At 36.3% G+C, this 13,145-nt stretch overlaps 1 protein-coding gene across 1 annotated transcript in view; it reads left to right on the top strand.

Annotated features, from left to right (window-relative positions):
* The window catches only part of LOC129358785 (cytoplasmic dynein 2 heavy chain 1), a 91,893-nt gene that overhangs the window by 44,454 nt on the left and 34,294 nt on the right, over positions 1-13,145 (top strand). The window contains 10 exon segments of the mRNA XM_055027926.1: positions 1,042-1,205; positions 1,464-1,583; positions 2,777-2,911; positions 4,462-4,605; positions 8,039-8,128; positions 9,884-9,949; positions 10,051-10,101; positions 10,176-10,229; positions 10,467-10,598; positions 11,428-11,500. Coding sequence (XP_054883901.1) covers positions 1,042-1,205; positions 1,464-1,583; positions 2,777-2,911; positions 4,462-4,605; positions 8,039-8,128; positions 9,884-9,949; positions 10,051-10,101; positions 10,176-10,229; positions 10,467-10,598; positions 11,428-11,500 — 1,029 coding nt within the window.

The raw sequence follows: 13,145 nt of genomic DNA, 5'->3' as shown, positions 1-13,145 counted from the left end.
TTATAAAAACTTTGTGTTTTAGAAAATTTTGCTGAAATAATTAAAATACAAGTTTTTATTGTTAGTGCTAATTTGTTAATGGAAAAATATACAAATCCTAACCTTGGTATACCTTCAACCTTTGACAATTGAAATGTTAAATTCCCAGTGTCAAATTTATCAAAGAAGGGGGTTTTGAAGGAATTTAAAACAATGTTTTGAAGTAGCCTATCACAAAATTAAATAGGTGAATGTCTTCATAGCATGTGAATAAATAGCACATATTAAAGAAGACATGAAGTGTGTCACATTGATGCTGCTGTTTCTTAAAGTAATTACTTTAGTTTATTAGAAAACATGCTCTTTGCCTGTCAATTTCCATTATTTCCACAATCCAAGAATAAGGGCATCACCTCCCACAAGTGGCTGGTTTTCTTAGCTCCTGAAAAAATGTCTTTATGGTCTAGAGATTTTAATAAAAGAGGCCTCTGAATATACATATAGTGATAAAGATACAAGTATATATGTCTTCATATACATTCATTAAATAGATTGTATGTATTATTTGATCTGTTTAATTTATCAAAACAGTCTAGAAACTAATATGACTAAAAAAAAATAATCTTGTTTTCTATTTGATTGTTTTGGATTCTGTGACATATTTATAAGTTCTTGGTTTACTTGTAGGTGATTGCATACCGATCACATACATATAACTCCGACTGGAAGCCTTACCTGTGAAAATGAGCATGACTCATAAGGCTCTGAATCATCCAGAGAAAGGAGGTTGTCAATTTGAAGCTAAATTAGAATGAGTGGAGACAGAAGAACTATGTGAAAGGGCAAGTTATCCACTCAGATTTGATGCTTAACAAGGTGGAAAAAAGAGTGAGGACATAGACCTGAAAATGCTGCACTGCAGAAACCAGAAGACAAAAAGCAGAGGACAAAATATGAGAATAGACAAGTTTTTAAGTGGCCATTATAGGCACACTTGCATGTCTGAATAGAACAGTATGTTATGAAGCACCTTAATGTTGACACATACACACATACCTGCAGGTCCCAGATATGTGGTGCAAATCGGGGACAAAGTTATTGATTACAACGAGGACTTCCGTCTCTTCCTGGCAACGCGGAATCCCAGTCCCATCATTCCCCCCGATGCCGCTTCAGTGGTCACAGAGGTCAACTTCACCACAACCAGGGCTGGTCTGCGAGGACAGGTATCCGAGCTGACACAAACACTCAAGCAAAAGCTCATCAGCTACATATTTTAACAACCCTGTTGGGAAATAAAGCCGAGGTACTGAATGTGCTGCCTGTGTATGATTTTTTTTTTTCCAAGATGCACTTTGACTTCATGATTTAACAGCAAATGAGCAAAATCTATAGAACTTTTAAGTGGAATATTAGAATTGATTTGTCTGAGTAGCAATTGCTTTGTATCTCATCTTGCCTGTGTGTTTGTGTGAATGTTTTAGTTGCTCGCCTTGACCATCCAGCATGAGAAGCCAGAACTGGAGACTGAGAAAACACGACTGCTGCAACAAGAAGAGGAAAAGAAGATACAGCTGGCACAACTGGAAGAATCTTTGCTAGAGGTAGACATTACACAATATTAACAAGCCATACATGTTTGACAATTTAAAATCTTTGTTTTTATGCATATCTAATTATTAACCTGCGTACCAAAAAGAAATATTTTCGGACAGATGGACAGACTGTGTTCTTTTGTTTCTGGAATCATAGCTTTTGTTTGTGGAATAATGACTGTCCAGTGCACTGCAGATATTGAAGTTGCTAAGTTCCACTGCTAGTGTGACGAAAGTGGACTAGACTTTGTAAGGCTTTGTGTATAGGCGAATCAGGAGCAGTGAGTAGTGCTGCAATCACTATACCTGTCCATTGTATCAGATGAAGGTAGAAACAACCAGTCCTCACTATTGATCCTATGTTTCTATGTTGCAGTAAGAGGGCTTTTTCTACTGCACCACCCATCCTCCTTAATCAGTGGGTGCCTCAGGGGGGCTTTAATGGCTGTGCTTTTCATTTTGTTCATTTTACTTCTCTGTATTATTTTGAAATATACATATTAAACACCGTGTAATAATTTCACAACAATATATTAGGTGGAACCATCTAAAATTGCATTATGTGGCATGTAGATTCTATCATGATGTTTCTGCCTCAGCACATAATCAGAAAGTTATCATTTGCAGTCTAATACCATAATAGTGCCTTTTTGTAACCACAACAGATTAATGCTGATGTACTTTCACATTTGAAGTTGCTCACCATTCTGATGGACATGGCTTGGAAATACAGCATAAAAATAATTTTTTGTGTGGTCAAAGAGACATTTGGAAACTCATACACAGAGAGAATTAATGCCAATAGCCAGATGTCGGTGCTTCAGTGGTATTAGACATGTAATTATTCTTGAATCGTAGGAGCATATTCGACTTGACATTTCCATGCTCTGCTGGTTTCTCATCTATTTTACTTGAATTTATTTGAATACATTTTATCACTTCGTTTCAGAGAGTTGGTTCCACAGAGCTGAGTGGGAGAGTTTCAGAACTTGAACACTTATTTTAAGAGTTTGAAATTTCTTACACAAGGCTGTTGAGGCCCTAGCATCACTACTTCTTGTAACTTTTATCAGATTACCGACTTGAGATAAAATCACAGAAATCTAACAGCATACTCGCTCTCTCTCCCATCCCTCTGTTTTTCTCATCTCTCCCACTCATCTGTTACAACCTGTCCATCTGTCTGTTTTTCTTTGCATCAGACTTTGGCTACAGCTCAAGGTAATATTCTTGAGAACAGGGAGCTGATTGACAGCTTAAACCAAACCAAGGCAAGCAGTGCCCTCATCCAGGAGTCATTGGTGGAATCACACAGGCTGCAGGTGTCTTTGGACCAGGTACTGTAAGTTATTTGTGTTCAAAAATCACAAGAAAAAGAAAAAATGCAATCTACTCTTTTACATGTATTGGTAACGCTGATGCTTGCTTTTTTTATAAACACACACATATGCAGTGTCTTTTTCTCTTGACAGAAACTTTGCATTGACTTCTATTCATTTCTAACCTCATAGTGGTATTATCTGTTTGTAAACACAGCAGATGCATGAGCAACTTCACTGCACAAAGAGTAGGCTTTTACCCAGACTGGTTAACATGTTGTCAACATACTACAAGTCTTTATCACAGTGTGATAAAATAAGTTATGCTATCAAATTGACATTAGTGAGCCATAAATAACCCAAACACATCACATGCAGGTTATTGGATAAATGGCCCAAACCTTAGTGGACAGACATTACTTACCAGCAGTGTTAAGGCAACTTTGTTCACAGTATGATTATTAACTTTCAATGAGTTTCCCTAAGCAAGACAAGCATATCCGTGGTTGAAGGGCACTGGAATACAGTTTTCCTAAAATGTAAGTTTCCATTAAAAAACAAGAAAACAAAAGAATAAATTAAATTCATATTGAAAGGTGAATGCGCCTTTAACCTCAGCAAGAAACCCCAGTGGAGCTGCGCCCTCTCCATTATTGGAAGATAAGCACATTTGGTCAGCAGGTCTTACTGCCATTTGCACTGTACTATGACTGCTGGGAAAGACAAGTGTTTTGTTATCGACTTGTATTCAGAAATGTCTTCATTCTTGATGGTTGTGTTCTCTGACTCTGATCAAAAATGTATGGCTATACAATTGCGCATCTGTTGAAGCCCTATTAAAGCTCATTCGAGCTCAAAATAGACAGAATGGAGTGAGTTAAATCTTAGTATCTTAGAAGGATTTTGTGCAATAAGTAAAAAACATGTAAGAAGTAAAATCATGTAAAGAACATGTTTTACCATATTGCCCATTAACCTATCCTAACTTATTTAAATGGAAGCACAATAGGTCCCATTTAAATATGAGGTTTTTTTTTGTGTTTTTTTTTCTCTAGAACATCCAAACTTTGGAAAATTGTATTGAAGGGGATAGTTAGACCGAAAATATCGTGTAGCTAACAGCTAAACCTTGTCTAAATAACTACAGTACATGCAGTACTGCTGACCAAGGGAACACAGGTTTGGAAGCATATGTGCTGAAGGTGCATTACCAGATAATCCTTTAGGGAGCAGTGTTACACCAGAACCGATGCTTGCCTTTTCTCCCAGTTGTTTTTGTTGATGCATTATTCTCTCCTCTCATTTTATTTTATGCATGTCCTGTTTTTTTCTCACATTCCATATCCCATCACACCTCAAGCTTCCCTCTCTTTCCTCCCATCCTTTATTTTTTTAAAATAAAAAAAACCTATTGGCTTTCTGCTTATCATCTACATGTCAGTTCTGTTGTCCATCAGCAATGTGTTGTGTTTTATGTAACTTGTTACAATTTGTAAAATTTCTTTTTTTACTGTTTCTTGGTTTCATCTTTTCTCCTGTCTTTTTTGACATGTTTTTTCCTGCTCTAGGAGAGAGATGCCTACCTGCCCTTTGCGGAGAGTGCCAGCAAGATGTATTTTGTTATCACAGACCTGTCAAAGATCAACAACATGTACTGCTTCAGTCTTGCTTCCTTTTTGCGCCTATTCCAAAGGGCTCTTCAGGCCAAGAAGGTAAAAGGATAACATTTGTACTGCTTTGATACCTCTCCCATTTTTACCTACATCGAAACACTCTTAAATCTTTCACCGCATATTGAAACTCTACATATAATAAAACTTGAAAAATTATAACAGTCAAAATGAACTCGAATAAAGCAAGTTCTTATTACTGTTCAGGAATTTTGCAAATTTTGAGACTCAAATGGCCCTTAACAGAAACACAAAGACCCCTTGATGTGCTGATACAGCCAAACCTGGATTACATAATGCTGAGAACTAAAGCTGTTGTATAGAAACCTCATTTTTTTCTTTAGTTTAATGGTTTTTGTAATATTGCACTGGAATAAGCTCTAATTGGACATGAACTGACCCAATCTCCAGTTGTTCTTCATGTCTGACTGCCAGGCCTTTTTTGTAAGAACTACAATAATACAATAATAACACATTTAATTTAGAATTGCCTTTCAAGACTTTCAAGATAGTCAAGAAAGTATGCAGAGCAGATGGATGTTATATATATGAACTGTGAAATGTAGGTTTCTCTTAAGGATGACACCAAGGCCCTTGACCAGCCGGGAAGGGAGGACAGTAAAATTGTCAATGGAGAAAGAAAATAATCCATATTTGTAAATTGTGGTATTTTTTGCTGATAAGAAATATTTGAGTTTTATTTGCATTACTTTTGAGAAAATATAACACCTGAAAGACAGAAAAGAAATTCTTGTGTGTTCTAGAATCCAAGAAAAAAAACAGGAATCATATGCAACAGAGCGCTGGTCACTAACTTTTGTCAGAATTTTATGAAGTCAGTGAATGTTCAATGTCTTTATAAACTGAAATCTATGAAAAGGAGAAAAATATGTGTAACCAATTGAGGAAAAATTGTCTGATTGTGATCTCTATCCAATCAATATGGGCATCTCTGTTTGTAATCCATCTTTTCCAAAATGTGACAAAAGTGTAAACTATTCTTCTGCTGGCTTAATATATCTGACAACATGATGAATGATGCTGTATTCATTCATCATCTAGCACCAGACTTTCTTCATTGAGAAACCAGGTAACTTTAATTTAGGTGGTTAAATATGGAGTTTTTTTTTTTTTCAGATGAAAGTGGCATTGTTATTTGTGTTATTAAAACAGAGTTGGTCCAGCTTTGTGGGATGGCATGACATTTATGAAAATTAAGTTATGCTAAGCTTGTTTTTTGGGATTTTTGGGGAGCTTAGAAGAATCACTCAACAGCAGAAGAAGTCGCTGGCTTCTCTTAGTCAAGTGGTAACAAAAAAACACTGCAGCTCCCTGATTAACATCTTATGTCTTGCAGAAGCCCTTACTAGTTGCCTGGCAACAGTTCAGACACAATGCGTAGTCCAACAGCACTTCTCCAAACCTCTCATACTTCATTTCTCAATACCTTTCATCCAATGTCAAACTGTTGCTTTGAAAATCTGTGTACTTTTGGCTGGCAGAAGGTCATTGATTACTTGTATTTTAAAGGAAGTGATGAACTATTGCTGCTGTCTTCCAAGGATTTTTTTTTTTTACTTTGCAAAAAAGCAGACAGCCTTGATGCTGATGTTGTGTTCTTTATCTATCACAACTTTATTGCAAGAACATGTAGCTATTCTTGAGTTAAAACGCAGCAGAACAAGTACTTTTATGTGGCCTGAAGCTTTGATATTAGGCTAAACTGTAATGCTTACATGGCTTAACAGGAAAGAATATTTTACATAGAATTTCCATAAAGTACAACTGTAAAATAAAACTTGAGCAAAGAGTGAAAATAATTGAATGAATAGGAGGCATCACAAAAAAAAAAGAAATCAAGAGATGAGGTTAAAACTAAGGTCAGCCAGAGAGCAACACAGACTGTCACACTGCTGTTTTCGAACTGAGCTTAAAACACAGCGATAATGAGAGCCCACACCCACACACATGCAGGTATGCAAAGAGATAGAGAGCACTAATTTCTGACATCCTGTGTGGGTTGTCACAGCCAGCGCTGTCATCCAAAAGTATCACCTGACGGCAGAAGCTTGCCATTGCTGTTGGGTGTGGGTCCGTGTATGTGTGTATGCGTGTGTGTGTGTGTGTGTGCATGCAGGCCTGTGGACACTGTCAGCAACTGTGATCGTAATAGGTGCACTGATTTACAGAGTCTAATTCACTTTGTGTTGTTCATTTGTTTAGTGTAGTGAGTGAGCATTTTTAATTTGCCAAGTGCTGCATGTGGTTCCTGAGATCTGGAAGAGGACTTTACCTTGTAATGGCTGATTTAACACACTGTTGTGTTCATACGTATACAACACATCCTGCTTTGCAAAGTAGGATGTAGCAGTGAGGAAAGAAAGGTGATGTGGATTTTATGTTTTACACAAAAAAGAAAAAGAAAGTTCTTGTATTTTGCCTCCTAACCCCTAAATGAAATCCACTGAAAGCAGTTACCTTCAAGCGTCACCTAACGGGGGAGTAGTAAACTCTACTCTTTGAAACCATTCATTAAATTATGAATGTGGCTGATTTGTGAAGGCATTAGAGGTTTCTTATTGAACAAACTTCATAGTAGAGACCAAGGAATACATTGTACAGGTCAGGTTTTGAAGGGGGTTAAAGTAAGTTTACATTTACGACAGTATCCTAAGCTTTTAACTAAGCTCAGTTTAATCCACAATCAACAGCTGCATCTTATAAAAACTAGAATAGTTACTAAAACTGACAGACAAGAAAACCATTGTTACTGGATCTCCAAATGACATTGTCCCTGCACACATCAGAGCAGCAGCAAAGAGCCCAGTGGTAACTCCAGAGGAGATGCAGAGACTCATAGCTTTGTTGACAGGATGTCCAACTCCTACATTCTACGACTGGTCTTTATGGAAGAGTGGTGTTGAGAAAACCACTTTTGAAAGAATGCTACAGGAATTTTTGCCATAAGATAATAAAAATAAAAATGCTTAATTAGTTTCTTTTCACATCACAGAAATGCAGTTCTTGATCTGTCGACGTATAATGTGACAAAATGTGAAACTGTTCAAGGGATTTGAAACTGGAGTCACAACACATAAACAAACACACATATGGAAGCTCCTTTCCTGTCGGTATACGTTTATGATTTTTCTATGAAGTCATAATTTGTAGTCAAAACGTCAATTTATGTGAAATATGTTCTTTTCTGTATATGTAGACATATTTTGTTTTGTCTGTTTGTCCATTAGAGGAATACGTAATGAAATGATTTGAAAGTAGAGGGAGGCAAGACAAATACACATTTAAAAAGCAATACCATCATTAAAATTTTTCTTAGGCTGCTGCTCAAACTCGGTGTAAAGCACTTAATTCAAAAGAACTGAAACAAACTTATCTGTCGCTTTTTAAAATTCATTCTGATAAAAATCCTCATTATATAATCAATACCCACAAAATATTTCTCTGTACATTTTAGGAGGACCTAAATACCGAAGACAGGATTTCTGCCCTGGAGAACAACTTGAAGATTATGGTGTATGAATATGTCTGCCGGTCACTTTTCAAGGTAAAATACATTCATGTGAGCAAATGGAATTTCTGAGGATTAATGAAAATATCTCAAATCAGGTCTATTTGTTCAGGTGATGAATGGTAGTGACAAAGTAATGCTTCCTACTGGTTGCAATTTGTGAACATTGTGTTCTTTGGCAAATTGATTTCAAATTAAGGATAAGCAGTTGATCCAAAATATAAAAAGCAGTCAACAAATCATATTTTCACAAAATCTACTCCCTTTGTCTCTATTAGCTACAGAGCTATCTTTTCTTCTCGAGATTAGATTCATACACTCTTTTATATTCTAAACAGAAATGTGGACTGATATAAAGTGCTTTGATTAGAACTACGACGTCTTATTCTTACCTTGACAAAAACCCTGATTTTTTTTTTAGCAGTTTAATTAGATGTACATTAATCTCAAACAGCGTTTTTATGGATCCTGTAGGTCAAAGACGCCATCACATAACCTTAGATATTAACTCCCTTCTGCAGTGTGACCTTTGAATCCAACACACTAACAAAGTGTCACAAGGGTAACAACAGGGTTATTGATTAGGCGGTGGATGTTAATTCTAATGTTTGTGCTCTGTTGATGTATAACCTGTGGGATTGTGGGACTTTCAAGCACTGCAGGTGGAGGATAATATATGTATATTTAGTTAACACACATCTATGATCAGCAGCAGTTCATCTACTACCTGAGAGAAAACAACTGAATCTTTTCCTCTTCACTCAGGGTGGCATGTGTGCAGCTCATGTGAGGAAGTGTGGAAAAGAGATATAGCAGGTTCAAATTAATAAATAGAGTTAGCACTCAAACATTTAAATGAAAAGTTTCCCAATTTGTCTCCAAAGCAATTTTTTCCCCTCAGATTTAGTAAGCTTATACTAACCTTTATCAAACTCTTAAATGGCAGCATTTATGTATGCAAATAGATATTAAGCTCCTATATGTACTTGGTTCACACATAAGGGAGATCCGACTGAAGCTAAGTGATTAGATCAACAAGGTCTCTTAACTCTGCCACTTTACAAAGCACAGCGTCGACATATATTACTCTTGTATTGTAATTCTAATTCAGCTGTCCTTGCGAGCCAGTTGTTAAGTGCATAAAAATTAGATTTACATAAATTTGCATGTCAACCACTGAGGCATTATGCCTGTATTTCATTGTGGGTGTAAATAGGGGCACAATTTCCATGTTTTGTTGTTACACAGGAAAGAAAATTGATACTGTCACTCCAGTGACCAGTGTTCATTTATAAAGTCCTATCTCCACTCTTTTTATAACATGGACTCAAAATATAATTCTCAGATATTTAGGAAAACACATACTGGATTAACTGGGTTTGTGTTAACAGTTAAAATCTCTTGGCAACTGTCTCTCTGTTTCTCTCTGTGTGGGAGCAGGATAAGCATCTAGATTAATGGCTGTATCCATTATCTTTATTCTAATTCACTAGCAGATGTGAAAGACAGTAGGGTAGGTACACCAGAGGACTGTTAGTGTTTAAGGATGATTCAGCAGCCCATGCAGTACTTTCAGTCTTTGGAGAGCTTTTTTCTGTCTCTTATGAGCTTTTACAAATTTGCCAGACTGTGCTCTGCACCAACAATATCCTCTTTTTCAGTGAACATACTGTTTGGTCAGTTTTACATCCATTACTACTAATCTATTATTTTTGTTATACAGAAGACAGTTACTCTGAATGCATAGAATTGACTTTATTACTGAGTCTCATCTCCCTGTTGTTCTCTCAGGCTGACCAACTAATGTTTGCAATGCATTTTGTGAAAGGGATGTACTCTGAACTCTTCAAGGAAAATGTGAGTACATTTTTGCTTTTTTGTCTGAAGTCAGTGACAGTTTGATTCCATAAATTCTAGTTTTGCCCAGGTGCAACTTTTGATGGAGCTGTTTGTTGCAGGAATGGGAAGTGTTAATTGGATCCATTGTTGGAGAAATGTTTAAAAAAGAGGTAAGCATGCTTATTTGTTCATTTGCACCACAAAACAAATATTTCTGTCTCTAACATTCTTCTTTTTTCATCAGGAATTCCCTTCTTGGATTGATCAGGAGAGGCATGGCGCACTGGCCATTTTGAAGGTATGGGCACTAAAATATTATTTAACAGGTTACTTTATTTAAAAAGGAGATCAAACATTAAAACAGAACTCTAGATATTTAATTCAGCTTGAGATGTCGGTAGTATAATATGGGATCAATCAACATTTGATGGTAAGTTTGTCAGTAAACAAATCTTTCCCCATCTGAAGATTAGATCTGCTTCTCTAATGTAATAACTTTCATCCTTGTGATTTTTAACCACCTCTTGCTTTGCAGGCTACTTTCCCAGCTCTGTACCAGACTCTGTGTTTGAGTGACTCAGACCTTTGGGTGTCCTTCTTGCAAAGCTCACAGTGTGAACAGGAAATCCCATCTTCCATCACCAGAAAGATTAGTCTCTTCCAGCAGGTCAGTTTCCATTCAGCTTTTAGCTGTGAAGTAATGAAACTAAATGAGATTTTCCCAGCTGTTTGATTAACGCTGGCTTTCTGTTTTGGCCAGCGAAATCTTTCTTATTTCTGTCATAACAGCAAGCCGTCAATCTCTTTTTATTTCTGACGAACTAATAATTTTAACAAATATTTGTAAAGTGAATAAATTATAGAAAACATAAGGAAGTGTTAAATTTCCTAAATTATTCAATAAATAATAACTATTTCTTCTGAATATTTTCAAATATGTCAATTTATTTCTGTACCTCAATAAAAAACTCATATAGATTCATTACACAATGAGTTATCCACTTACAGGTGTTTCTTTACTTCATTTTGGTTGATTATAGCCTAGAGCTCATGGAATTAAAAAATATGTTTCTCTGACATTTTATGTCTTAGAAACGTTTTATGTCATTTATGTGATATAGAATCCCTTTTCAACAATATGTCATGCTACTGATCACTTAAAAGTTTTGAGATGCAAGTTTTGAGGTTTTATTTGCTCTGAGTTATATTAACCTAATGTTTGGAAATTGATCTGTATGTGTAGCGTAAACAATAAAGAAGTGTCTCTTGTTGCTGAAATAAATTAATCTTTATATTATATTTGGATATACTGAGAATCACCTGAATATGTCAAAACTTAGAAATGGCATAAAGTGCATTATTTTTACAATGACTGAACCAGTTGTATGTTGAAGTCCAACTGTTTAACTGTTTAATTCAACCTTTTTTGCAGAGTGTTATTTTCTGATTTTATTTTGTTGTTTTATTTTGTTGTATGTACTCTACCATATATGCAGCTGCTGTTAATTCAGGCAGTGAGACCTGACCGTCTTCAGAGCGCCATGACAGCCTTTGCCTCTCAAGCTCTTGGTAAGAGTTTCACATTTTTTGTTTAACTTTCAAAGGTTTTGTGGGGTCCATACTTTATCAGACAAATGCATTTGCACTTCTTAATTATTTCACCTAAATGTTTATTGCAGATGTTGGATGACATATAATTTGATTAAATAACATAGCAAGAAAAGAATAACCTTTTTTGAAAGAAATTTAGATAAATGTTTTCTGTGTTTTCAAAATTTACACTTAAATAAAATTGGTTGTGATTTAAAAATGAGCTATAAACAGAATATAATAGGGGCAATTTTGCTAGATTGGCAGAACACAGTAATGGCCACAAAAAGTGTTCCAAATACAGGAGCATCACACTCCGAAGTCGACCTGATAAGGAACCGATTGGAGGCACTGATTTTCAGCAAGGTGAAGATCAGGGCCTCCAAATGTGAGACCATAGTTTTGAGTTTTAAAAGGATAGCGTGCCTTCTTCGGGTCCGAGAAGATGCCCTGCCTCAACTGGAGGAATTGTAAGTATCTTACTAGCCATTTGCAGCAGCTTGGGCATCTAGATAGGATGCCTACTATATGGCTCCCTGGTGAAGTTTTCTGGCCATTTTGCAATGATAGGATGGATACCCAGAGGAAGTGGAGAACTATTTTATTCGACTGACCTTGGTATTCTCCTGGATGAGCAGGCCGCAGTGGCGGGGCTTCCCTCATTAGATTGTTGCCTCCGCAACCCAATCAAGGATTGGGTGAAAGATAATGGATGGATGGGTTTTATCTCTCAGTGTCTATCTAAGTTATTTATGACCATCCTCTGGTGGAAGACAAACCTGAGGATGTAGGTCCCTTTTTAACTAAAAGTGTAGCAGCAGCGCTTTACAACGTGCATCATCAGTGTCTTTGAAATATCTACAATTTCCACCCTAATGGGGCAGGAGAGGTAGGGGAAGAGGGTAATTATGTATAAAAGATTTGAATGGGTGGCTTTGAGGAAAAAATAATGCTGCCACACAAATCAGCAAAGAGTAGTAATTCACCCAAAATGATGGCAGTATTAAGATATAATCGCTGCTAATAAAAGATATATAGGCTTGCATAATTTGGTAATGAGATAAATGGAGATGACGGTCTGCATTAGCCAAGTTACTGATCAGTGTTCTTACCTCCTTTATACACAATACAGCCTTTACATTCAATGAACCCTACAATTTGTCATGTTTTTAGTGTTCTATAGCTATGCTGCCTCTTTCCTACTGCTGCTCTGTGTCATTGAGGCTCTGCATGGTTTGAAGAACATGCCCATATTCTTCCTGATACTGACATTTATGTTTTTTTTTTTCCTCACTCTGGAAGAGTGTTGCTGTGACTGTGGGGAGAATATTAACTGGAGACTTGTGACCCTCACCTACATTGAATATATTTAGTCATTCACTTTCTTGCTCTGACATGAATCAAGGCTCACTGACCAATGAAAAAACATTACACTAACATATTCATTTGTTTTCTCAGAGGTTACACCCTTCTACATCTGTTATTATTCACTTCCATATGGTTTTTGTTTAATAAAATTGCCATTGCATGAATATTTGCATCATAATTTTAGTCATAGGAAATAAACACTAATATTCTTATAATCGCTGAGGAATAAAATATATCCTTGTCCGAATGATTCGCA

The sequence above is a fragment of the Poeciliopsis prolifica genome, unplaced genomic scaffold (assembly GCF_027474105.1).
Source record: "Poeciliopsis prolifica strain line A6 unplaced genomic scaffold, Auburn_PproV2 SCAFFOLD004, whole genome shotgun sequence".
NCBI classification, from domain to species: domain Eukaryota; kingdom Metazoa; phylum Chordata; class Actinopteri; order Cyprinodontiformes; family Poeciliidae; genus Poeciliopsis; species Poeciliopsis prolifica.
The sequence above is the reverse complement of the archived record's forward strand: the minus strand, read 5'-3'. Positions and strand labels throughout refer to the sequence as shown.